Source organism: Hirundo rustica, chromosome 2, assembly GCF_015227805.2.
Source record: "Hirundo rustica isolate bHirRus1 chromosome 2, bHirRus1.pri.v3, whole genome shotgun sequence".
NCBI lineage: Eukaryota > Metazoa > Chordata > Aves > Passeriformes > Hirundinidae > Hirundo > Hirundo rustica.
This window is the reverse complement of record NC_053451.1, coordinates 77,332,051-77,355,690: the sequence shown is the minus strand read 5'-3', so window position 1 is coordinate 77,355,690 and position 23,640 is coordinate 77,332,051. Positions and strand designations below refer to the sequence as shown.

Genomic DNA, 23,640 nt, shown 5'->3' with positions numbered 1-23,640 from the left:
ACTCTTGGACGAGTCAGGAAATGGTAGAAGAAAAAAATGAGTGTTTTTTAATTCTTTAGTGTAGTTGACCAAGAGGCAGAGAATATAATTCATAAATAGCTGCCTACAGAAGTAATCTTTTCACTCAGGCCAAGAAACTCCACAGAACTTACATAGTTTCTGTTTTCAAAGCATGTAGACAATAATTCTGTGATTCTTGTAACAAAGAAAAGAGGGCAAAAATAAAAAAAAGTGTTCTTATCTGTACTTTTGTGCTTTGTTGCAAAATAATTGGCTTTCATGCCTTAGACTCATTTCACCCCTCAAACTGTCAAGGTCAGAGGTTTGGCAGAAAACACTTAACCTTCAGAAGAAAGGGGGAGGATCCTGTCTGACAGCAGTGGTTTTTAGGAAGTCTGCCTAAATTGTGATACTTTGTTATTAAAATAAAGCTTGTTTTTATTGTCTTTGGTTTTTATGGGAGCATATTGTGTCCTTCTTGAGGGCAGCCATGTGGTAATGGAAAGGTCTTTGCCACTCTGCTGATGAATCCTCAGAGAGATGTGCGCAGCGTTGGGTGACCAAATCATCATCAAAGCATGTGGTAGAAAAAGGACAGGGCCAGATATGAGAAAGGGCTGGGCATCACAACCTCTCTGAGGAAGCACAGAGCGTATGGATAGATAAAGAGACTGTGCTGCCTCAATTTAGTCCATGGTCAGGAGATCATATGATAATATACTCTTAATTAAGGTGAATGGTGACTGAACTGAGAGGAGGAAAAAAAGAAAGGGCTCCTCATCAGCAAATATGTCAAGGGTGGTAATAGTCAACAGTGGTGAATTGTTTGTGATTAATCAAGAGAAAATAGGCCTGTAATACTAAGTACCAAGTGTATATGTGAATGAGAAGACACGACCTTTAACTCTGATTTTATTAAGATGATTAGGGCAGTTTGGCTGTTAGTCTGAAAGTGTTTTATTCTAGGTAATTGCCTTGTGATTTTACTTTTGCCCTCCAACATATTTGCTTCTGGTTTGTCAGGTACTGGGATAAAGAGGTGCAAAAAGCAAAAAAGAGAGGAAAAACACCACATTTAACAAAAGCCATTATTCTGTGTTACTGGAAGTCCTATTTAGTTTTTGGAATTTTCACAATGATTGAGGTAAGTGGTGTAAGACGTCACAGGACCTACTTCTTGGCTAACAGCAATGTGAAACTTGTCCTCTTAGACTGTGTGATGTGTACTGGTGACTTCATCCTGGACTGCTCAGGAAACCTGGTAATGTTCTTGGAAGGGTAAAACAGAGAGCCCAGTAGAGACTGAAAAACCGAGTCATAACTGCAGGATTATGGAACTGGAACATAGAGCTCATTTCAATGCATTGTTTTTGAGACATTGCAAACCACTGACTTGCTTTGTAAGGCTTATCTGTATTTTATGTGATATCTGAGTGGGGTGCCCAATAGAAAGAGGTCTTTTTGCTCTCTAAGTGGCTCTAAAGGACATGGCATTTTAAAAAATGGAAGTGAATAGACACTTGTGCAATTTTTATAACATCAAAGGGTTTTTTGGTTATTGAGAGAGTTCTCTTTGAAGTTCCAGCTAAATTTTAATGTGGAACATGTTTCTTTTGGATTAAATGTTGATAAAAATTAGCTTGACATTTTAGAGCATAATAAAGACAAAATAATAAGGGATATGACCTGCGGCAGTACTTGGCTCTTGTTTGCCTGTTTACAGACTTGGTTAGCACGGTGTGATATGAAATTACTAACACTTTTCCCCCTTCTTTCTCTTTCAGGAAACCCTCAAAATAGTTCAACCAATTTTTTTGGGAAAAATTATTAGTTATTTTGAAAACTATGATTCCTCAGATGAGTTAGGTTTGAATTTTGCATATTGCTACGCAGGTGCTCTGTCTGTGTGCACGCTTATTCTGGCTACAATGCACCACTTATACTTCTATCATGTACAGCGGGCTGGCATGAAGCTGAGGGTAGCCATGTGTCACATGATTTATCGGAAGGTAAGCGAACCTATTCACGGCTATGTTTTGTATTGGGCAGCTGTTCTGTTAGGGGAGTTTAAAAATGCAGTTGTTTAATATGCTCGTGCTTGTAATTCCATTGAAGTTACTCATTTTTAGAGACCTAGTGCTTGCAGAACGTGTCAGACCTTAGATGTGTACATGTGGCTTTGCTTTCTCTTTGGTGCTGGGGTGTGTGAATGACAGCTGCAGGCCTGCCTAGGGAAGGTGGTGAGTTGAATAGCCCTGAAGTCTTGGAGGAGCCCCTTTTTTTGCCTCCTGCTGCTGTTGTAGAGGAGCCCCCCCGATTGCTCTTGGAGGTGTTGTGTGCTGGAGCTGTAAGAGGCGTCAGCGTACAGCGGAACAGGGACAGAGCTCCCAGGGAATGGTGGCGGCTACTCAGCCTTGCAGTGTGATCCCAGGGGAGGATGTGGTGCTTGGATGTCACCATCTGCTGCAGCACTCTCCTGGGATTTGCTTCGCTGTCCAGGTTTCCCCCCCACCCCTACTGTGGTAAATGGTGGGATTTATTTATATTTTATTCCGTCAGTGCTGTAGAGCTAGGTAGGTTGACTCCCTTGCAGATCAGAGGCTGCTCCCCTCCCTTGGGGCATCCATGAGGTTCCCTGCGGGAGTGGCAGCAGTTCTGTGGAGCAGCTGCTTCCCGCTCTGGGCAGGCAGAGATGCTTGGCATCTTCACCTTTAGCATCCCTCCTCTTGGAGGGGGAAGAGAGAGGAGCAGGCAGAGGAGATGCAGTTCAGGATCAAGTGGAATCCTAAAGGCAGGGAGTTAAGAGTTTTTAATTACCATTTACTGGTTTTACTGTGGGAGTACTGCAGCCCTCCACTAAAACCAAAGAAATGTGAGAAGGGATGTATGTTCAGTGAGGCATGGTTTCTTTGCTGTCTCTGTCCTGATCACGAAATAGCTGTCCTGAGCTGCAAATGGAGTTGAGACTGCTGTCAGAGGGAAAGTGGAGCCAGAAAAGTTTTTAGCCAAAGGGTTTTACCTATAGGAAGGAGCTGAGCAGCATCCAGGATGAAATGCCCTCCTTGATGTGCTCTGGGCAGCAAGCAACCCAGTTGTAAATATCTGCTTCACTCTTCTGAAGCTGTGGGCAATACCCAAACCGTGAGTTTGTCCACTTCAAAGCAGGAAATCTCTGCTGAGAATTCTAGAAGGGAATATGCCCCATCTTTCTGTCTTCAGTGCTGCTGGAATAGTGACCTGCAATTTCAGCAAAGAAGTTTAATTGAAGAATCAGGACTGTACAGTTTCTTTGGAATGTAAAGAAATCCACATTATTTTAACCATTAAACATAGGTACCATCAACTTAACACAAACATCGATACCACTGTCATAGGTCGTGTGAAGTTTTTGGACGAAGCAGTAAAGTGAGGAGAGTAAAAATGTCCCCATTTTAAGTGGTGTTTATTTTTCATACACACATTTATTCTCTTCCTCTTTTGATACTTTGGAAAGGATCCTCTGGGAACTTGGCTCTAACATGGCACAATGCTTTCTTGTTCGTAAACATCTCTCTAAGGTATTAATTTACCAAACTGATTGTCAAAACGAAATTAATGAAAAATGTGTATATGATGGTGTTTGTTTCTGAGTTGATAATGACTTAGAAGCTTGGAAAAGAAATATTTGTAATATGCACCCTTATTTCTAGAGGTGGAATTAAATGGAAAATTAATCTGCCCTCATGTTTACTTGTGAGGGTTGAGGTAACAGCGGAACATTGACAAACCTTTCTAATAATTTGTCTTCATTATGTGCTGCTTATAAATCAGGTCATATTTTCTCTTTAACCTCATATAGATAGACTTTTGAAAGAAACTTGTGTGCTTATTTACCAGCACTTCAGTATTTGTTAATTGCTGTAGAAGATAAAATCTTGGATTTGTAAGGATAAATAGATTGGATAAGAGAGCAGTCTTAATAGAGAACTTTAGGTGTTCATAATTCTTAAGTTTTAGACCCTTTTTCATTTCCTGGAAAGTTCCGATGTAATTTGCAAAATCCCTATATTCAAACTCTTAAGAAGTTTTGTTACCAGTAAGAAGTATTAGTGACGTGCATTAAAAAACCCGTAACAAAAATGAAAATGAAATCTGTCTCATGATGATGCAGAATCTTATGTTTTGAAATCAAAGGCTACTTTTGGGAAACTTTTTTTTTTTTTTTTTAAGACTTCGATTTTGGAAGTTCTTTGAGGTACTGACTTCAGCTGGGATGGAGTTAGTTTTCCTCAGCTCATATGGGGCTATGTATCAGATGTAGTAAAAAAAGGAAGGTACCAGAACAGGACTTTTTGGTTGAAATTGATTATGAAAGTAAAGCTTCTACTTTGCAGTCAAGGAAGATCTATTCAGCCAGGAAAGTGCAAGGCTTATTTCACCTAAAAAAACCCCAAAACACTAAGAATCAAAACCAAGAAGGGAGCAAGGAAATAGTAAAACTGCATTGACATTGATGATGGGAATGGCTGCTTCTTCTCTGAGAAGACAAATCAGTCTCAGATGAGCACCCTCCTTTTGGCTCAGATGCTTGTGTGGTTCCTCCTGAGACTGTCTTGGTCAACATGAACTGGACTCATAGAGCCATATTAAAACTGGTTTTGCTGCTTGTGTAGAAGTAGCTAGGAAGAAGTCAGAAAGGTGATTGTGTGGCAGGTCCAAGATAGACCCAGGTCATGGGCCACTAGCAAGACACTGGTGTGGTCTTATGATGGTTGAGGTGAACCTTAGGCAGCAGATATGTTGTACAAGAGGTGCTGTAAACACACCTGATGGGAAACATCTCCCAACATACATCATGTAATCAATAATTATCTGTTATGATCTGTGGATTTCTAACAGCTTTTCTCAGAGCTTACCAACCTTAATGTGAGGTGTGGAGCAAACATGATAGCAGCAGGCAGCTACCTGGGGGATTTCGGGTCGATGGGAGACACGTGGCGTAAGACTGGGAATGAAGAAATAATTTTCGTAAATAACTAAATCTGGTCTTTCATATGCCCAGTATCCTAGGTTTACTTTTTGGAACATCAGAAGAATTTCATAGTGGAGTTTTAAAAGTTTCTGCCTGCTGGTTTCAATGAAGTTAGGGTTGGGACTTTCTTTGTGATTAACAGTATCTTGCTAATATGAAAGTGAGGTGCAAGAAATGTAAGGAACCTTGTTTGATATTTTGCTTTGAATAGTACTTTGATGGCTGATGTTCTTCTACTACTTCTTTCAAAATACTGGAACAGTATTTTTGAAACAATAAGTACTTTTCAGATTTGATTTTTGGTCAAAAAGGAACCCTTATAATGTTTGGAGAGGGAGAAGTGATGTGCCCTGCCTAAAAATGTGAAGTGTTTTTGAGGAGTGAACTATTTCTGTACAGAAAAACACATAACATGTTTTTTGTATTTTTTTTAACTTGTGCTGCAAACTTGTGTTTTCTTTCTAGCAGGTGTGGAAGGAAGCAGGATGGGTTATTGGTATTTTTGAGCAATTTCAGTTTGGATCTTTGCAGTAAGGTTCAGACTGCATATTTTCAGTTGAGATTTTGGGGGGGGATATTTTGTAAACACATACTAATTTCTACTGACTAATTTTTTTATTAATGTATAAAAATACTTGATATTTACTCTTGTTATTTTTCATAGTTTGTGTTAAACTTAATTTTATATAATTCAGAAATCTCTACAATTTTTCTAGAGTTAGTGATTTATAAAGGGACACTCTGATTTGCAAAGGTAGTCTAAAATTAATAACTTGAGGGGTTTTTGCCTTATGTCAGATAACATGTTCAAAACAGAATTCTTGGAATTGGCCAAACACCGTTCTGACTTTAATCTGGCCTTCAGGTGGAGTTCTCTGTTCCTGTTTTGTACAGACGCTCAGAGTGAGGGGGAAAACAATGCACATGGAAAGTTACAGCTCTTTTGCTTAGTGACTTGCTGTGTTGGTTCTTTCCTATTTCTAATCACTTCAGATATGAAGATAGCTATGGCATTTTTATTCTCACAGTCATACCCTTGACCCCCTTTTTTTTTTTTTTTTTTTTTTAAATACTCTTTTCTTTGGGACTTTATATAGGATGTTTAGTCTAATCCTCGTTTTATCTAAGGCCTCAATGCTCTCAGGCAAAAGCTGAGATATGCCTTCAGCTTTAGCCCTGGTACTGTATTCATGTATTGAGTCTTGTGTGTATAGGTGTACTGTGCTCTATAAGCTGTGATAATTTGAGACTGTTCTGACTTTTTTAGGCACTTCGTCTCAGTAATGTAGCTATGGCGAAAACTACCACTGGTCAAATAGTAAACCTGCTGTCAAATGATGTGAACAAATTTGATCAGGTAAGAAGTATTTTACAGATCTTTCCAAAGGGCTGATGAAATTGTGGGGTTGGAGTTAAGAAAGTTTTGTTTAAAACTGGGGATTAAATGTTTCTAATGAACATTTTGTCTAGTTGTTTCTTAAACACAGAAGGTTTTGTGTTGGAAGGGACCTTAAAGATCTATTTCCAGCCCCATGCCGTGGGCAGGGGCACCTTCCACTAGCAGCCCCATCCAACCTGGCCTTGCTGCAGGGAGAAGTACTTCCTAGATGTTGCTAGGGGTTTAATTTGCTATCTGAGATCAAAAGCTAATTTTTGATTCTTAACTATTTGTTTAGGTAACAATTTTCTTGCATTTCTTGTGGGCTGGACCACTTCAAGCTATAGCAGTAACAGTACTTCTCTGGATGGAAATAGGCCCATCGTGTCTTGCAGGAATGGCAGTTCTGATTATTCTTCTTCCTGTGCAGACCTGCATCGGGAGGCTTTTCTCTTCCCTCAGGTAAGGCTGCATGTTTTGGGTTGTAGCTATTTTCTGTGCTGGTTTTAAAATGTGCGTATTGGGTGGAGGCAGAGTACTGGCTTGTGTCTGGTGATATTTTTTGCAATGTCTTTTTTCTTTGCTAATTTTTTTTTTATAGTTGCTAATGTGAGATGTTTGAATTCCAGATTATGGACTTGAAGTGGTCTGTCTTCCAAACATGCTGAAAATATCTGCTACTCATTAGCTATCCAGTACATTAGAAGAGTCTGATTATTTCTGTAGCTACCTTGCTGTAGATCATGGCGTAGAATTGTGAAACTTGAGCTTTGCCTTCCTGCAGTGATTCCTGGGTTTATTTTAAAGGAGATGTAGTCAGCCCTTCTCTGTTTGACCTACTGAGGTGATAGAAGAGGTGCAGCAGAAAGCTCTAGAAATTTCTTGTTCAAAGATCTTGCTCTCTCTCTTACATGACTAAGACACAGAGAGAAAAAAGGGGAAGGAACTGAGAGGGAAGAGAACAAAAATTATCATGGTGGTTTTGATGCCAGCTATGAAGTTTCCAGCTGCAAGGTTCTAGGCTGTGGAGATAAGAATTTGGAGTAATTTTTCATTATCAGACAAATTTAATTTGTTTTTTGGTAACTTTGTCCTGAAAATCCCCAGTGAGACTTGTCTCTGATGGGATTGTTGAGGCAAGTTCTTGCATCCAGGTTTCTTGTGTAATTAGCCACACTTGACTTAACATTATGACTTTATAAAAGGCTTTTACATTGGAAATATTTTTGTGTTCCTTTACTCTGTACACTTACGCTTAGGTGTGTTAGGCATCTTTCTTTGCATCTTTTGTTGAATGGGTTCCTTTTAGCTCTTCAGATAAGTAAAATTTCTTTAAGTGAGTTACTGGTTTGGTTTTTTTTTCAAGTTACATTTCGAGACAAGTTTTCTTCATACTGAGCCCGGCATTGCCATTGCATGGCCAGGTATGAAGAGAGAGATGTGAATTACAAAATGAGAACAACTGGTTTTTGACCTCTTCATTTGTAACCACTGTGGTAGTCTTCAGTCCTACATTTGTGTGCTACTTCTCAAATAGTGTTCAAGGACTATTTCTCAAATAATGATCCATTCAGAGTTCTCTGTCAAATTCTGAGGGCTTTTCTTTTTACAATAAAGCTTGTTTGTAGAACACCTACCATATGTTCTTAGATGTGTATTTTCTCTGCATGTGCCATATGCATGCATAAGAATCAAGCTACTTCGCTGTTGTTTTTCATTAGTTCTAAGTTTTTGAGGATTGAGTCAATAATTAAAACACCTAGTGCTTAGTTAGTGCTTTATCTCTGGTGGTGGGCTTTAATATCCATGTTTTTCAGATGGGAAACTGAGGCATAGAGAGATTAACAGACTTGTCCAGGGTCAGACAATAGGATGACAAAAATCTCCTTCTTGAAGGTGTGTGTTTTAAAAATTAATCAGTGGCAATGTTACAGTGTTTGGGGTATTTTACCCATTCAGTAACAGCACCTTGTTTAGATGCAGTGCAAGGGAAAGAATTTGTTAACCAGAAAAGCTTCGGCTTGTCTCCACGCGCACAGATCTTTTTCTTTGTGAACAGAAATGTGTAATGAACAGAAGGAGTTAATGGCAAAACTGGAATAGATTTTAGATCTGTAATGATGAGTGTGTTCACATGGCAGTTGCTGGGAATCTGCGTGGATTTTAGGAAGGCAGCCTATGAAGAAGTAATTTAAGGATTAAAGTTTTTGCTCAAATCCAAGCGTGCTCGGCGTGGCAGTTAATTTGTGCTATTATTCAGCATTGTTCTTGTGACTCAGTCGTGTAAACACACATGCACACGAGTTCATGATGCAGCCATTGGCCTCAGTGCTCTGGGAGTTTGCAGATACGGATTCGGTATCCTGTGGAATGGTATCCACTGAACTCTGCAGGATTGCTTTTACTTGCATAAATATGAGAAGTTTTGCAAAGTACATGTGACCTAATATATTATTTGAGAAACAGTTCAATTATTGGCCTGAAGACTATTTTATATGTAATTTATTCACAAGAGCTCGATGCTTTCACTGCCCAGTCATGCAACTGTAGTACTGTTATTTAAAGTCCTTTTTCTTGAAGATGAAACTGTGTCGAACTGCTATGTCAGACATAATTAAAACCCACCAAATATGCCTTGTGACAGCAAAAAGGAATTTTGTAGCTTGCTTAATTTAGAATTGTTTTTAGTATCATAGGGGGTCTTCTCAGATGAAAAATTTTCTGGTCCTTTCTTATTGCACTATTGACATGCTGTGTGAGCGTATATTGGACTGATCTGTTTGTACTCTGAACTGAATATTTTTAAAACCAGAGGCATGTCTTTCTCTGTGGTAATTTATCATCAATGCACTGGATGTCTGTATACTTGAAGCCATTATACAATATCCCTGAGCCTTGGCTTCTGCTGTAAAGCCAGAAAGTCTTACAGAAATTTGTACAAAATGCACTTTTTGCAAAGTAGGGGAGTGTAACTTAAAAAAAATTTTAAAAGACCACTCCTCCAACTTCTTGAGCATTTTAAAGCAATTTGAAACAGGATGGTTACTATGATGACATTTCACCAGGAAAACTGAAAGATTGGCTTATGAGAACTACAGGCTTTTTTGATTCATCCTGTTTAAAAAAAAAAGAAAACTCTGTTAACTTTATTATTTTCTACCATCTTCAACTTTCTATTATGTGGAGACCAAGCCTGGAAGTTAAGTGACTTTGAAGATTGTAGGTGAATATTGTTTGCTGCTGCAGAGACGTGAGGAACACATGCTAATTTTGCCTTTTCCAGTGGTGCTGTGGGTATGGGGAAGAAATGATGAGCTTTTACATCCTTTAAGGAATTGTTTTCTGTTACTGTTTCTTTTTTGAAAAAGAAAAAGGTGAAGTAGCAAAGATAATTTCATTCCATGTTGGTGTGGTTGGTTTAGGCTAAGTTATTTTCCTCAGTGTTATTAAGAATCCATGATTGCACTAGGACCAACTTTCTAAATGCCTTTTGTCAGTTTCTTTATATAAATATTTTTTAACACCCTGCTTCAGCCATCCTAACATTTATGGAATGCTGGTGCCGAGAAGTTTTTTAAAAATGACAAGTACATGCTTGAAATTCTTTCAACTTGCGTTCTTTAATTATGGTAATTTCTTCCAGTGTATCAGAAAAATCTTATCAGAGGACAGGCTAAGCTGAGAAAACCCAGTCACTCCTTCTAAAAAGATTTGATTTTTTTAAAATGATCTCTAAATCTTAACTTTGATTGGTATATGCAAAAGTAAGTAATTTAGCAGGTAAAGGTATGCTTAATCAAAATAAGGTCTACCATAGCTTTCCATGTGCAAAGTATTTGTCTACATGGATGAATTCAGAATTGTAATAGGATCTATTAGCATTATTTATGCATTCATTATGTGGCTTCTAACTTTCAATGCTTCTTTTCCTAATTAAAATTGTGCCTTTATTATTTAATTATATATATTTTCCATTTTCCATCAGTGCAGACATAGTGTGGGACTAAAATAGATCTATTTAAATGAGTGTTAATTACAATTAATGCTTAAATAGTGTTTATTTTTTTAAAGAAGCCATATCTAGATTATCTAATGAATTATATCATATATTAAGTAATCTCTGCTTCTACTACAGTTAATCCTAAAAAGTCACAAATGCGGCCCGTTTCTTTTAACAACATCAAAATGACTTTATGACAAGGGTGGTTGTTTCGGCATTTTGAAATCCTTTTTTTAAAGTAATTTTCTGATTTTTGCTTAGTTCTAAGTGCAATAAACAACAGATACGTTGTGTAAGGAATACTGTGTGTTTGCACAAACTGACATGCAGTTCTGAGCACTGAACCAGCTCTCAGTTCCCTGAGAACCAGGAATGCAAACATACCAAGTCTGTCTGCTGGGTGTCAGCTTTAGCATACTGCTCTTCAGGAAAACTCTTGGATGCAATTACAGTTTTGTGAATTATCTTTACAAATTAAAGCAAAAACTTCATAAATATGTGATCATAAATTGTCTTCTTTAAGGAATCTGAGAATTTTTTCTTTGTCCTCTTCTCAGAAGCAAAACAGCTGCCTTAACAGATGTCAGGATTAGGACCATGAATGAAGTGATAAGCGGTATGAAGATAATCAAGATGTACGCTTGGGAAAAATCGTTTGCAGAACTTGTGAATGGTTTAAGAAGGTAACCCTGGAAAGATACATCTTGATGTATGACCAGTGTCATTTTCCATTTTTTACTTGTGAATAAGGGCTTTATTTTGTGCTTTAAAATGCAGTTTAATTGTACTTTTGGAGTTGGTGTGGGGGTTTTTTTGTTTGTTGTTGTTGTTTTGTTTGTTTGTTTTGGTGGGTTTTTCTGTTTTTTTTTTTAATTTTATTTTATATAGCAAGAGTGGAGGAATGAAGATACAGTCTAAAGGAATAAAAAACTTAAAAGTCCTCCAAGCTTCAGTAATTCAGGCTTTTTTATGCTTCCTCTAACTGTTGTGCTCAAACAAACAACTAATAAGTTGTAGCAGTTGTAATGCAGCAATTTCATCCTCCTTTTATGCATTTTATAATTCAAGCCACCTGAGAAAGGTAGAAGGGAGAAAGGCAGCAGATCGGATATTCCCTTGTTATTCAACTGGCAAGGCCGGCTGAGTTCGGTATCCTAAGACATTTCCTTTAGAGGTTCTTTGAATCAGATTAAAACACATTAATAAACTTGATTTTCAGTCAGTATTTGTCCTTTTACTTGACACTGTAACAGCATTCAGTGCTAAAAGTTAACTGTAGGAGTTTGGGTGCATATTTCTTATAAACTGATTTTCATGTCATGTCCCTAGCCAACACATGAATAGAAGGTTGTTATCCTGCTGCAGATTATCTGACTTTTTTAGTTTTAAATGTTTTATTTTGGAAATCCTTTTCTTAGAAGGAATTTTTTTCCTTTACATCCATGTGCTGGCTTGCAGACTTGCAAAATGTTCCCGGAGATGTTTCTTCCCATGCACATAATTGTTTCCTCTGTTGGATTGTAGGATCCTGTGCTCATTGAATGTTCATGGCTGATGGGAAGCTTGTCTTGCATGGAGCTAGGGAGGATATTTCTTTATTGAAAGCTTCCTCAGTGGGTATATTCGGATCACTAAATTTTAGATTTCCAAGTCTGACACCTCATTAGGAGTAGAGGCTTCCTTTTTAATGCTGGAAAGAAATAAGATCTTCCAGAACACATCTTGAGCCCTTTCCTTTCTTGAACTGTGTTGTGGAAAACTGTAATTAAAAGTCTTAAATTTAGCCAGATGCTTCCTTGTCCAATATTTCCACACTGGCCCTTGACAGTGGGTAAGATACCATCTGAACTCCTCCACTGCTCCTTTTTCTTGTGTCTGTCTGTATTAGTCTCCTTTTATATAAATTTGTGCCTCAAGACAGTCTAATATATTATGTGCAGCCTGCAGGTAGGCTCTAATTTATCGGGTATTTATGGAGAGCAGCACAAAAAACTTGCCGGTTATCCACAGATGATGAGAGGATTATTGAGGATTATTAAAGGGTGGGAAAAGAGTTTCATCCAGGGTTGTGGAAGTAATTGAATTAGACCCAATTCAAATAGTTTACATACAAGTGTTCCTTCTCTGTACTCCGGAGGAGATCAGAGATTGTGAACCCTTAAGCTGAAAAAAATTAGTCTTTGAAACTCTTCAGAAGCCTGTCAGTTCAGCCAATTTGGCAAGTATAGTGGGAAAGTTGCTTAACTAGTTTTCCAGTAGTGCATCCTTTTCTTCATTAAGTGATTACTTAATTTACTTCAAATTGTATAATCACAATTAGTTTCTAATCTTAATGTGTAGTTCCAAGTGGAAGGTGATCGAAATTAAGTTTCTCCCTAAGAATTGCCAGAATATGTGGAAAGAGAAATTAGGAATTGTTTGGGGATTTTGTATTTGATAGTATTAAGCAGACAAAAAGTAGAATATATGGGGAAGGAGTAAGTTGTTGTGGCTCTCTTGATAAAAAAAAATGGTTATATTAATAAGGAGGTAAGCTTGATGCCATCCAAATTGTAGTTGATGATAGTGCAGTCAATTTCGAGGATTGGACTTGTTGAGTCTTTTAGAAGTGGAAACTGCAATTTAACTGAAATGGAAATTGAGAACAAACACATCAGCAGCTTTTCAGTTGCTGGAGGGAGACTTATGTGTCTGTTGCAGCACTTCAATCATTATTTAGCTTGGGCAATGACTGGCAGAACAATTGGCCTCACAGATCATTGTTTTCTTAATTTGTGAACCAGAATTCCTAGGGCAAAAGAAGCCAGGAGCGGGGTCCAAATTGGGAGGGATTTAGACTGAGATGAAAGGAAACACTCTAAATCCTGTGATATAGCTTGAGGAGCAGCAGCTGAAAATGGCAGATACTTGGGCCATGGACAAACTCTTGTTCTTCTCGAAATTGCCCTGTTTTTTTTTTGACTGCACAATATGTGTTGGTCTTGTCATGAGTTGTGACAGAACTCTGCTGGATTTTGATATTGGAAAGATAAGGAGTTTCTGGGTGCTTGGCCTTTATACAGTTTTTTTTTCCTCTTTGCGTGCAGCCCAGAAAATATTTGAGGCAGATTAAAATACTGGTTTGATGACAGAAGAAAAAAATAGTACATTAGTTTTCTGACTGAAAAATAATTGTTGGCTATAGCTATTAAGATAGTAAATATGATGAATTTCTCCTCTGGATTTCCATGACACTTAAATTCTGGGGGGCTTTTTTGTTTCTTTTGGGTTGTTTTCCTGTGGGTGTGGGGTTTTTTTGTTTGTTTGTTTGTTTTGGGGGGGTTGTTTGTTTGTTTTTGTTTTGTTATTTACCATATAACATAATTTCTTCGCAGTTGTTTGCATATGAGTTGGGGTGGTGCAAGGGGAGGGGTGGTGCAAGGGGAGGAGAAAAGATATGAAAGTAAAATTCTGAGAGGGGGTTTTCCTCATCCTGTTGTTGAGGGTCACATTAGTGGGAGAGATTGATGTGATTTGTTTATGTTTTGCTCTTTTAGGAAGGAGATTGCCATGGTTATGAAAAGCTCCTACCTTCGAGGACTGAACTTAGCCTCGTTCTTTGTGGCAAGCAAAATAACAGTATTTATGACTTTCCTGGCATATGTCCTACTTGGCAACGTTATCTCTGCGAGCAAGGTGTTTGTGGCAGTGTCCCTGTATGGAGCAGTGAGGCTCACAGTGACCCTGTTCTTCCCTTCGGCTGTGGAGAGGGTGTCCGAGTCGGTGATCAGCATCCGACGAATCAAGGTAGCGCTACTGACTGGGAGGGCGTGTGGATTCCTTCTCTTACTCTACCTTTGTTTGAACGTCGCTGACTTTAAACGCAGCCCTCCTGTGGTTTTGCAGTTTGGGATTTGTAATGAGATAACCTCCTTTGGAAACCTGCGTATGCAGGTCCGAGAGACATGACGATGTGCTGTGGGGTAGGCTGAGATGTGGGAGAAAAGTGTGCACGACAAAGGGGTGTTGTAGGCATTTCCAAAGTAAGAGGAGTGTGTGTACAGATTTTCAGGCATGCCGGGATTGGGATTTGAAGAACAAGGCAGGCGGGCAGATGGGGACTATAGGATTCATATTTCACATTGCAGTACCCTGTCATCCATGGAGGACTGGTGTGAGCCCCAGCTTCTGTCTTGTGGCTGCTTTCAGTGCTGGAATGAAGAGTCAAATTCATTTAGAATGAGCATTGGTAGTACTGGTGTCTCGTGCCAACAGAACAAGAGTGTGTTGTACACTGTGGACTGCTGTTTTAAAATGCTTGGCTTCTCACGGCACTCCGTAACAGTGCCCACCAGCTGGAGTCTGAGCAGTACCTCTGTGCCTGTAAAAGCCTGGCGGTAATCTCCCTGCCCTCCCATGGCTCCTGATATCCTCCTTCTGTTTCCTCTTAGTTACTGCTCTCTCACATCTGCAGTCTCTTAGCTAAGTGCTTGTCAACTCATCTTGGCTTCGACGGTCCAGATGTTCCTTCTCTTCCCAAAATAATGTCTGCTGCTACCTATTTAAGGTCCTTAGACTCCATGAGTCAAAAGATAAAAGAATGTTTCGGGTTTTGTCGTAAAACTGTGGTAGCTGTTATCCTTGAAAGTTTTCTGTGGTAATAGCCCCTTTCCTTTCTGAATGTGTTTGGGCTATTTATAGTGTAGCATCAGGCAAGGTGTGGTAGAAGTGTGGCTATGGTACAAAGGGCGTGCTTATGCAAATTGAAGGAAATGTTTGCTGGCTGGCATGTAATGTAGAATAGAAGTGCAGTAGTGAAAGTGCAGTGAGCCAGTTATGCAGATGTAAGCAGGTTTCTTTTTTTTGTTAATATCCTGGACTTTAAAATGAGGAAACATGCAGATAGTGTTCTGCCTTCTATTGGTCACTTGAAGAATGCTTCATAGAGCCAGTGGACAGCTGCTTACTGTGTCCTCATTATTCTTCCAGTGAAATACCATAAGCCTTTGCCATCAGAGCAGTGGAATAAGGAGGTGTTTCAGTGAGGGTTGCACCTCTCCTGCATGGAAAGAGGGAGTTAAACAATTTTAACAGTTGTTGAGGAAAAGACAGAACAGGTTCTTAAGTTGTCCTAATGCCTTAAGGTTCCTAATGTCTTAAGCAGAGTTCAATTGTTAGGATTGTTAGAGTCCTTTCCTATTAAATCTGCACTTCTGGAGCTTTTTTGGGAGGGAGTGCTAGCTGGTTAGAGGTACACCGTTGTAGTTGCTTTGGAATTCAATTCCGATGTAGTTGCTTTTGGAATTCCATGCATTGCTTTGGAGATGTAATTCTTTGATCATTTCGTGGTTATTTTTTCCAACCCCATCGTTCATGTTCTGTATGCTGCTTTCAAAAACTGTGTTTGGGTTCCTTTCCTATTCTCAGTGTCACTTTAGGCAATATCCTCTGCTTTTCTTTTATTGCAGAACTTTCTGATGCTTGATGAGGTCTCAGACTTCAAGCCACAACTGCATGGCAATAATGAAAATATCATTCTTCATGTTCAAGATTTGACTTGCTATTGGGATAAGGTAAATTTACTTGCATATTAAGTATATTGGTGCTGCCAGCATTTGAAGTCTAAAATACAGTGTGTGTTTGTATCATGTACTGATACTTTGTATTCTGTCTTTTGTGTTTTGAGAATCCTTTCAGTGTGTGAAGCTAACTCTGTAGAATAGTACTGAAAACACTATCAAGTGCATCTTAAAAACAGCTATTTCTTAATCCTGTACTAAATGAAAAACGTGGCGTCTCGGGGAGAATATCTCTTTTATTAAGCAGCACTGTATTGTGGCTGAGGTACTGAAATTGGAATTAAGAACAGACAGCGCAGCAAGGTGGGCTTTATCATGTAGGTTTTTTTTCTGTGAACTAAATTCTTCATCAGTCCATTACTCTAGAACCAGTACAATATTATATTTCTCACAACAGATTTGAAAGCTTTAGAGATGAGTCAGCACGTATTTGTTGCTCTGTATTTTGAGACTATTCGGCTGCAAATTTTTTCTGCTTAAAATGCACCAAACTCATCAAAATGGCTAGAAAAAGGGACAATAACCATGATAAATTTATTATATACCTCTTTTGTGTAAGAAAGGCAAAGGTTGACTGTTTCTGTTTTAAAATTTTAATTGCTATGGTAAGCAGCAATTTGTGATGAATTGTTGGTGCTTTTGCAACCTGCCAGTATTCTCACACAAGAGACTTCAGTCTCCATTACACGTGCTGGAAGCTCTAAAAATGACTTTTGCATATAAATGGAATGCAAATAAGACATTACATATTTCCCTTTCTAAACCCCGTTCCCCTATCTGTGCTGTGTCCCTAGGTGTGAAAACGTATGTGAGGATCTACCTACTTGCAGCTACTCAGTTGCAGAGAAAATTGACATCTTATTCTGCTTTAATTTCTAAGACTTCTCTGTGACATCAATATTTCTGAGGCATTGACCAAGTTTTTAAAAATTAATTGATATGAAAGACTTCATTGTGAATACATTGTAATGCAAAATGTAGTGTATTGCTTCATCTTGGTTTTCTTCTCAGACTGACTTTTGTAGCACCATTAACAATTTATGGGAAATGGTTGCATAAGGTGCCCATAAAACACTTTTTTTTTTCCATGAGTTGTTTATATTGCATAAAGCAGGGTAGCATGACTGGAATTACTGGTTTCCTTTCAGTTAAAAAAAACCCAGAAAACCCAAACCAACAAGCCATCTGCAAAACTGTTAATGCAACTTTCATTTTGATATTTAATTGCAGCATTTTATAAACTTTCTCACTGAAAAAAGTCATAAGTTCTGATAGAGGCGAGTTATGAAAGGAATAATATAAATGCGTTATCCTTTGTCAAGTAGCAGGCTTTGCTTGCTACCCTGACTAGGTTTCTCAAGACACTTTGGATGTCAGTAGAGACACACTACTGTGTGATGATAATTTTTTTTTTTTTTTTTTAGCGATTATGTGCCAAAAATGATACTAAAAAAACCAAACAAGGAGCAACCCATGAATTCAAAATAAATCACTTAAAGTAAAAAAACCCTATTACTAGCTTCACTTTTAGGAAAGCAGCCTGACATGGTGTACTGCAGTTTCTCAAAAGATAAAACCAATTAATTCCTGGTCACACTTTTATTTTACTTAGGAAAGTATTATCTTGAGTACCACAGGCTAGTCTGATACCAGCATGGAACTAGGGATTCTTCAGTACAGCTTTTTACACAGAACAGTCTGTCTGCTCAGCTGAGCAACTTCAGATTTACAATACCAGCATTTGAGCAGAGGCCACATTTATCCCTTGTAATTTCGGTCCTTACATGAGAAACATAAGTAGTATAGTATACTTCTATGTAATATATGGTCTCTGTATCCCTTAGATGGGCAGAACTCTTAATTTTCTTGTCTGTAGGATGTGTAAGGTCTGCCCAAGGTCCCCTAAGGAGTTGCTGCCCCTGAAGGGATCATTCTCGTGTCCTCATGTCCTTGCATTCTCTCTCTGCCTCCCTTATGCTGGTTGTTAATGCTGGTTTGGATGACCTGGTGGTGAAGCAATTCGGAGGCATAAAGCAATAGAGAACGAGTCACTTTTAATGGGGTTGGTTTTCTGATAGCTGAGTCCCATGAACAACGTGTGCAGGGTTAGGCACGAGGAGCAGGGTTAGAGACACAGCACGCTGACAGGGCACAGGGAGCTGGCACATTTGTGATAATGAGCTGTCCGGTGAGCTTAGCTGCAATACTAGCCCGTGCTCTAGTTTAAGTGCCTCAGTTTAGTGCCTAAAAATAGGTGTGATGATTTCAGGACAAATTGTCTTTAATTATAAGGAATGCTATTTTGCAAAAATACCGTGCCCCTTAGGTGCTGTTTGCTTGAATTACTACTTTTGTGTAGGCCCTGTAACTTCCAGCACTGCGTTAATGTATAGTATGGCAGTAATAGTTTAAAAACTTAAAAAAAATATTCCTGTAATGTTTTTTGGCTCTTACATTATATTTTTTTTAAATGTTCGATGTGGGTATAAATGTCTTTGCACTTCTGTGAATACAGAAGCACAACCTCAAGAGGTCTGAAGAAGGGCCTGTGTGTCGGAAAGCTTTATTTTTTTCCATACAGACATTAATTTAGTAACAGATATTTATTTTCTCTTCCTACAAACTCTGTTAAAATAAGAAAATCTATGGCCGCCCTAAATCTGTAGAGTTCTCCTGACCTTAGCAGTAGGTGATCACCCGAGCTCCCCCTGGGCAGAGGGATCAGCTCGGGGGTCAGAGGCTGGTTGGGGCGGCGGTGCGCTTGTGCCGAGGGAAGGAAAGGAGTCCCGCTGGTGCCGAGGGAAGGAAAGGAGTCCCGTTGGTGCCGAGGGAAGGAAAGGAGTCCCGCTGGTGCCGAGGGAAGGAAAGGAGTCCCGTTGGTGCCGAGGGAAGGAAAGGAGTCCCGTTGGTGCCGAGGGAAGGAAAGGAGTCCCGCTGGTGCCGAGGGAAGGAAAGGAGTCCCGTTGGTGCCGAGGGAAGGAAAGGAGTCCCGCTGGTGCCGAGGGAAGGAAAGGAGTCCCGTTGGTGCCGAGGGAAGGAAAGGAGTCCCGCTGGTGCCGAGGGAAGGAAAGGAGTCCCGCTGGTGCCACCTCGTGGGAATGTACAAGTTGCAGCTGGAGTGGTTCCGCGGAGCTGCGCAAGGAGCCCGAGTTCAGCTTCTCGCAGCCGAGGCTCCCGTGAGAGCCCTGCAGAGCGCTGCAGCCCGCCCGGGATTTCTCCTGGCACGAGCGGGCTCGTGTGTGCTATCCCAGCCATCGCAGATGCGGATTTCTGTTTCTTCCCAAGTAGTTTGAAGTGAATTGCAGGCTTCCTCCTTTTGCAGTCCCAGCTCTTTTTTGTCTTGTGTCATCTTTAGTGTGGAGTTTAGGGTGGTGGCCTTTTCAGCCACTTGAACTTCAAACGGTGGCTGGAGATTTTAAGGTATTCTTAACCTTGCTCTTCTGTTTTTGGAGCTTAAGGCTGGGTTTTTGTTTGGACCTTCAATCAAAGTACTTGTTTGAGGTTTTTTTTAATGCATATATTTTACTGTTTGCATTTTAGTGTCAGTCATGCTGACGTGTGTGGGCAAAGATGCATGTGAAGACAGATTCTGTTCCAAAGGTGTTTTGCTTTAGTGAGAGGGAGCTGCCCCAGGTCCTTAGAAATTGCTGTTTAGCATAGCTGTTAAAGACATGAGCATCCTTGCTTTCCACAAGCAGGCATTTTTGCAGCCCTGATAGAAGAGCTGCAAAATATGTTGGGAAATAAGCTCATCCATAATATAAAGGATAGGCATACTGGAAAGGAATATTAAAGAGGCAGTCCTAGGGTAGTATGAATGAATATCCAGTATGCAAGATGAAATGTGGACTCAAACGGCATTTTTCTGGTTTTATTTTGGATAGAGCCTTGACTAGAGCAAACACAACCCTGGCTTTCCAGAGGCTCTGAGAGCCTCAGGCCTCCATTTGTCTGTGTGCTCGGAGTTGCTGAGCGTGTCGTGCTGGGGCTGGGAATGCCAGTGTGGTGGGCAGCACAGAGCTCCTGTTTCTGAGGCTGCCACCCAGACATGTGGGCTCTGAGGAAGCCCTGCTTCTGCTGCCTTTGGCCTCCTTATTCCTTGAATGCTGTTTTAGCTGAGTTGCATGTGGTGAATGATGAGGGTCTTTCAAAAGTGTCAATTACTGAAGGGGCAAAAACCGTATGCCTGAAAATATGGTGGGCATATGGACTGGTAGTTTATCGTGATGTATGCGCATTGCTTTCTGTTTCTGAATATTTATTTTGATGGTTTATATTTCATTACTGAGAAATCCTAACTTTTTCTCAAATTCCTAGAGTTTAGAAACCCCAACACTTGAACAGATTTCGTTTACTGTCAGACGAGGGGAGTTGTTGGCTGTGATTGGTCCTGTAGGAGCTGGAAAAGTAAGTCTTAATATTTGCACCATTTCGTGAGGCATTTGAGTCTATTAAATGTGAAAACTAGAAACCTGAAAAGTTACAGTTCTTTTATGTATATAATCACACATTCCACATCAGAATACTGGCATTCAAGGTAGGCCAGTGTCCTTCTGGGTGGGGAGGAGGTGATGTGGGGCTAAACAGTATGTTGTGTGCTCCTTCAAGACTGCATGAAAAGGGTAGTAGTGCTTTTCTACTGTCAGCAGTAGTTTGAGACACAAGGTGCAATAGGCCGTCGTGCCAGTAAACACTGCTCAATCTCTGTGATGTATTTAATGCAACCGAACTTAATTTTTACTTTTTTTTTTTTTTAATCTTTTCCTTAAGTCTTCGCTCTTAAGTGCCCTGCTTGGTGAACTGCCTAAAGACAAAGGTTTGATAAATGTTACTGGAAGAATTGCCTATGTTTCGCAGCAGCCTTGGGTGTTTCCTGGCACTGTAAGAAGTAATATACTGTTTGACAAGGCATATGAGAAAGAAAAATATGAAAATGTTTTAAGAGTCTGTGCTCTTAAAAAGGTAAGGCTTTCTCTTTGTGTATTTTCCTTCCATGATCCTTTTTATTTTAGTGTTCTTTCAGGCCTGTGGTACGTGCTGCAAGGTACAGTATATGGGATTGATTGTTATAAATAGCATGTGAAATAACTACTGTTGCTTATCAGAAATGTGTAATTATTTTTTGCCATCCTGGTGTGAGGCATCCTCTTCTAATTCCGAAAACTTCCACTAGGGGGAGGTATAGCACGCATGGAGCGCTGAGAGATTTGGGAAAAGCTGTTCCCTATTATTTTGTTTCATAATTACATTTTAGCCCTTTTCACTGGTATTATGGTAGGGGTGTGTGCAAATGCAGTAAGAGGCAGAAAACAAATGATCAAGCTAGCACTCTTTATGACTTTCATTTTGCAAATATCCTATATGCTGTCCTTTGAAATAAATGTCTTTTTTGCTGTGTATTATGCATTGCCATCAGCTGTCAAAAGAACCTTAGGGCTATGTACTGGAGAACTTGCTGAACCCAAGTAGTCCTATGAAAAAATATATTTGAAAGGTTTGTGTGCAAAGGAGTTTGTGACATGAGATATAGAAGAGGATTAAGCCAGATTTGTCAAGAAACAGACATTTTGCTTGGCAGCTAAAAAGGTTTTATGCGGCATGTTATGATATTTCTGTCAGCAGCGACATAGGTGAAAAGCAGATGGTTACTGTAATGAATGTTTTTTGCAGGATTTTTACACTTGGCAGATAGAGTTTTAGTATCTCCTGCTGATATTCAGTCATGCTGTTGTCTAAACTTAAGGTTTTAATGACTTTAAAAGACAGCAAGCAGCATTAAAAAAAATCCCCACTTCATACTGATGGCAGATTTGCTTTCATCGTTTTCTTGCAAATTTATGTGCCTTATAAAAGCTGTGAATAATATTCAGAATATGTTTTGTAACTTAATGTAAAGCTTCTGTATTTCCTGAATAGGAAATACAGTAATATGATATGGAACAGTGCATAATTTTGTTGTCTTATCCACAGTCCTGAGGTACCAAATTGACCAAATCTGTGTGATGACTGTTGTAGTTATTTTTCCTGAATACATTGCTGTAAGAATAAAAATAATGCAGATTTTAGGGACATTGGCAAGATAATTAACCAATAATAGTTGGTTCAGTTTTGATTCTTTGTGACAGCTAATTTTGATCTAATAAAAACAAATAAATTTACTGTTAGACTTTTTAGTGCTTTATTTGATTTTCTGAATCACCAGTAAATATTCCTTGTAAGGATAGTAGTGCACTGTCCTCTGGCACAGCTGTAGAAGTGAACTTTAGGATCTCATCTGTTTTTCCTGCTTTCTCAATTACCTTTTACTGAAAGTATAGAGTCATAAAGTAACTGCAGATATTAAATTTAGTATGAAACATTATATTTTAATGTGTTATGTTAATACTTTTCAAATAAGACGTGTTACGTTGAAACAGCTTTGCCAGTCTTTGAATTTAAAATTATTTAAAAAAATGTTTTTATCTGTTCTTTCACATTCACAGGACTTGGAATTACTGGCAAATGGTGACCTAACAGTAATAGGAGATCGTGGAGCTACTCTGAGTGGGGGACAGAAGGCCCGTGTAAACCTGGCCAGGCTAGTGGTTTTTGCTGTTTCTAAAATTTATAAATTGTCAGTTTCCAGTAGCTGAAGTAAACTAATGTAAGACTTTGTGATACTGATGCACATTCCTTTAAACCTTTCAGAGCTGTGTATCAAGATGCAGACATCTATCTTTTGGATGATCCACTGAGTGCAGTAGATGCTGAAGTTGGAAGACATTTGTTTGAAAAGTACGTCACTGCTTTATTTTAATTTAAAATGCAACAGTTGTATTGTAATTCCTTATCGAAAAAAACTTGAGAAAGCATTTCTGGGGAGATGGATATCTTCACAAAACTTATTACATTCACTTTTTGATTTGTTTTTCCTTTATTTTATGTAATTGGAAGATACAGAGGTTTTTTCCTTCGCCTCTGTGTTTTGTATTTTGTTCTTTATTTTTAAAAGCCCTGTAAAAATCTGTTTTAAAGATATAACGAATAGAAATATTCTTAAGGGACTATATGGCATTTTCTTAAGGAAAATGTCGAGTTTCATAAGTAATGGGGTTTATGAATAATGGGGTTTATGAATATTAGTACTGAGTGAAGAATAAAATGGGGTGGGATTTTAAATTGCCTCTTAGTTTGCTACAACTTTACTTGCTGGTAGTAAGCACTTAATTCAACTGGCTAAAGGAAAGGGCAGAACTGTCTTAGATTCTTGAATAATTTTTCATTTTCATTCTGGAAATTTCTCTTGGGTAGGTAAAACAGGGCATGTGGCCTGCAGAGTAGACTGCAGAGAGCAGAAATAGAGGAGAAGAGAATGTACAAATCTACTGTGTGAGAGAGGGATACCAGACCCTCCTCTATTTCCAAAGAAACAGGAGAGTGTTCATTAAAAGCCAGGTTCCCTTTTCCATTCTCTGTCCCTCTGAAACTGTCTCATCTGAGGCACAGAGGTGAGTATCAGAATTATTTGGTTAGTCCCAGCCAGTGTTTTGTCATTACTTCTTCACAGCTTGAAACTCTCTGTGTTAAAAGGCATAACCTAGAATTTACTAGAAGGAAAAGCTTCTGTCTATGGAATTCAGTGGTCTTTGGCTGAGGCCTTCAATAATGAGTTTTGCTTAGCACACTTGCATCCCTTGAATTCCACTCTCCAACT

At 39.1% G+C, this 23,640-nt stretch overlaps 1 protein-coding gene across 3 annotated transcripts in view; it reads left to right on the top strand.

Annotated features, from left to right (window-relative positions):
• The window catches only part of ABCC4 (ATP binding cassette subfamily C member 4), a 141,679-nt gene that overhangs the window by 14,364 nt on the left and 103,675 nt on the right, over nucleotides 1–23,640 (top strand). For all 3 annotated transcript variants that reach the window (XM_040055754.2, XM_040055756.2, XM_040055755.2), the window contains exons 3-13: nucleotides 1,024–1,144; nucleotides 1,785–2,009; nucleotides 6,279–6,368; nucleotides 6,688–6,851; nucleotides 10,947–11,072; nucleotides 13,926–14,175; nucleotides 15,837–15,941; nucleotides 20,265–20,354; nucleotides 20,718–20,909; nucleotides 22,430–22,524; nucleotides 22,635–22,721. In XM_040055754.2, coding sequence (XP_039911688.1) covers nucleotides 1,024–1,144; nucleotides 1,785–2,009; nucleotides 6,279–6,368; nucleotides 6,688–6,851; nucleotides 10,947–11,072; nucleotides 13,926–14,175; nucleotides 15,837–15,941; nucleotides 20,265–20,354; nucleotides 20,718–20,909; nucleotides 22,430–22,524; nucleotides 22,635–22,721 — 1,545 coding nt within the window. The remainder of the gene's footprint in view (nucleotides 1–1,023; nucleotides 1,145–1,784; nucleotides 2,010–6,278; nucleotides 6,369–6,687; nucleotides 6,852–10,946; nucleotides 11,073–13,925; nucleotides 14,176–15,836; nucleotides 15,942–20,264; nucleotides 20,355–20,717; nucleotides 20,910–22,429; nucleotides 22,525–22,634; nucleotides 22,722–23,640) is intronic.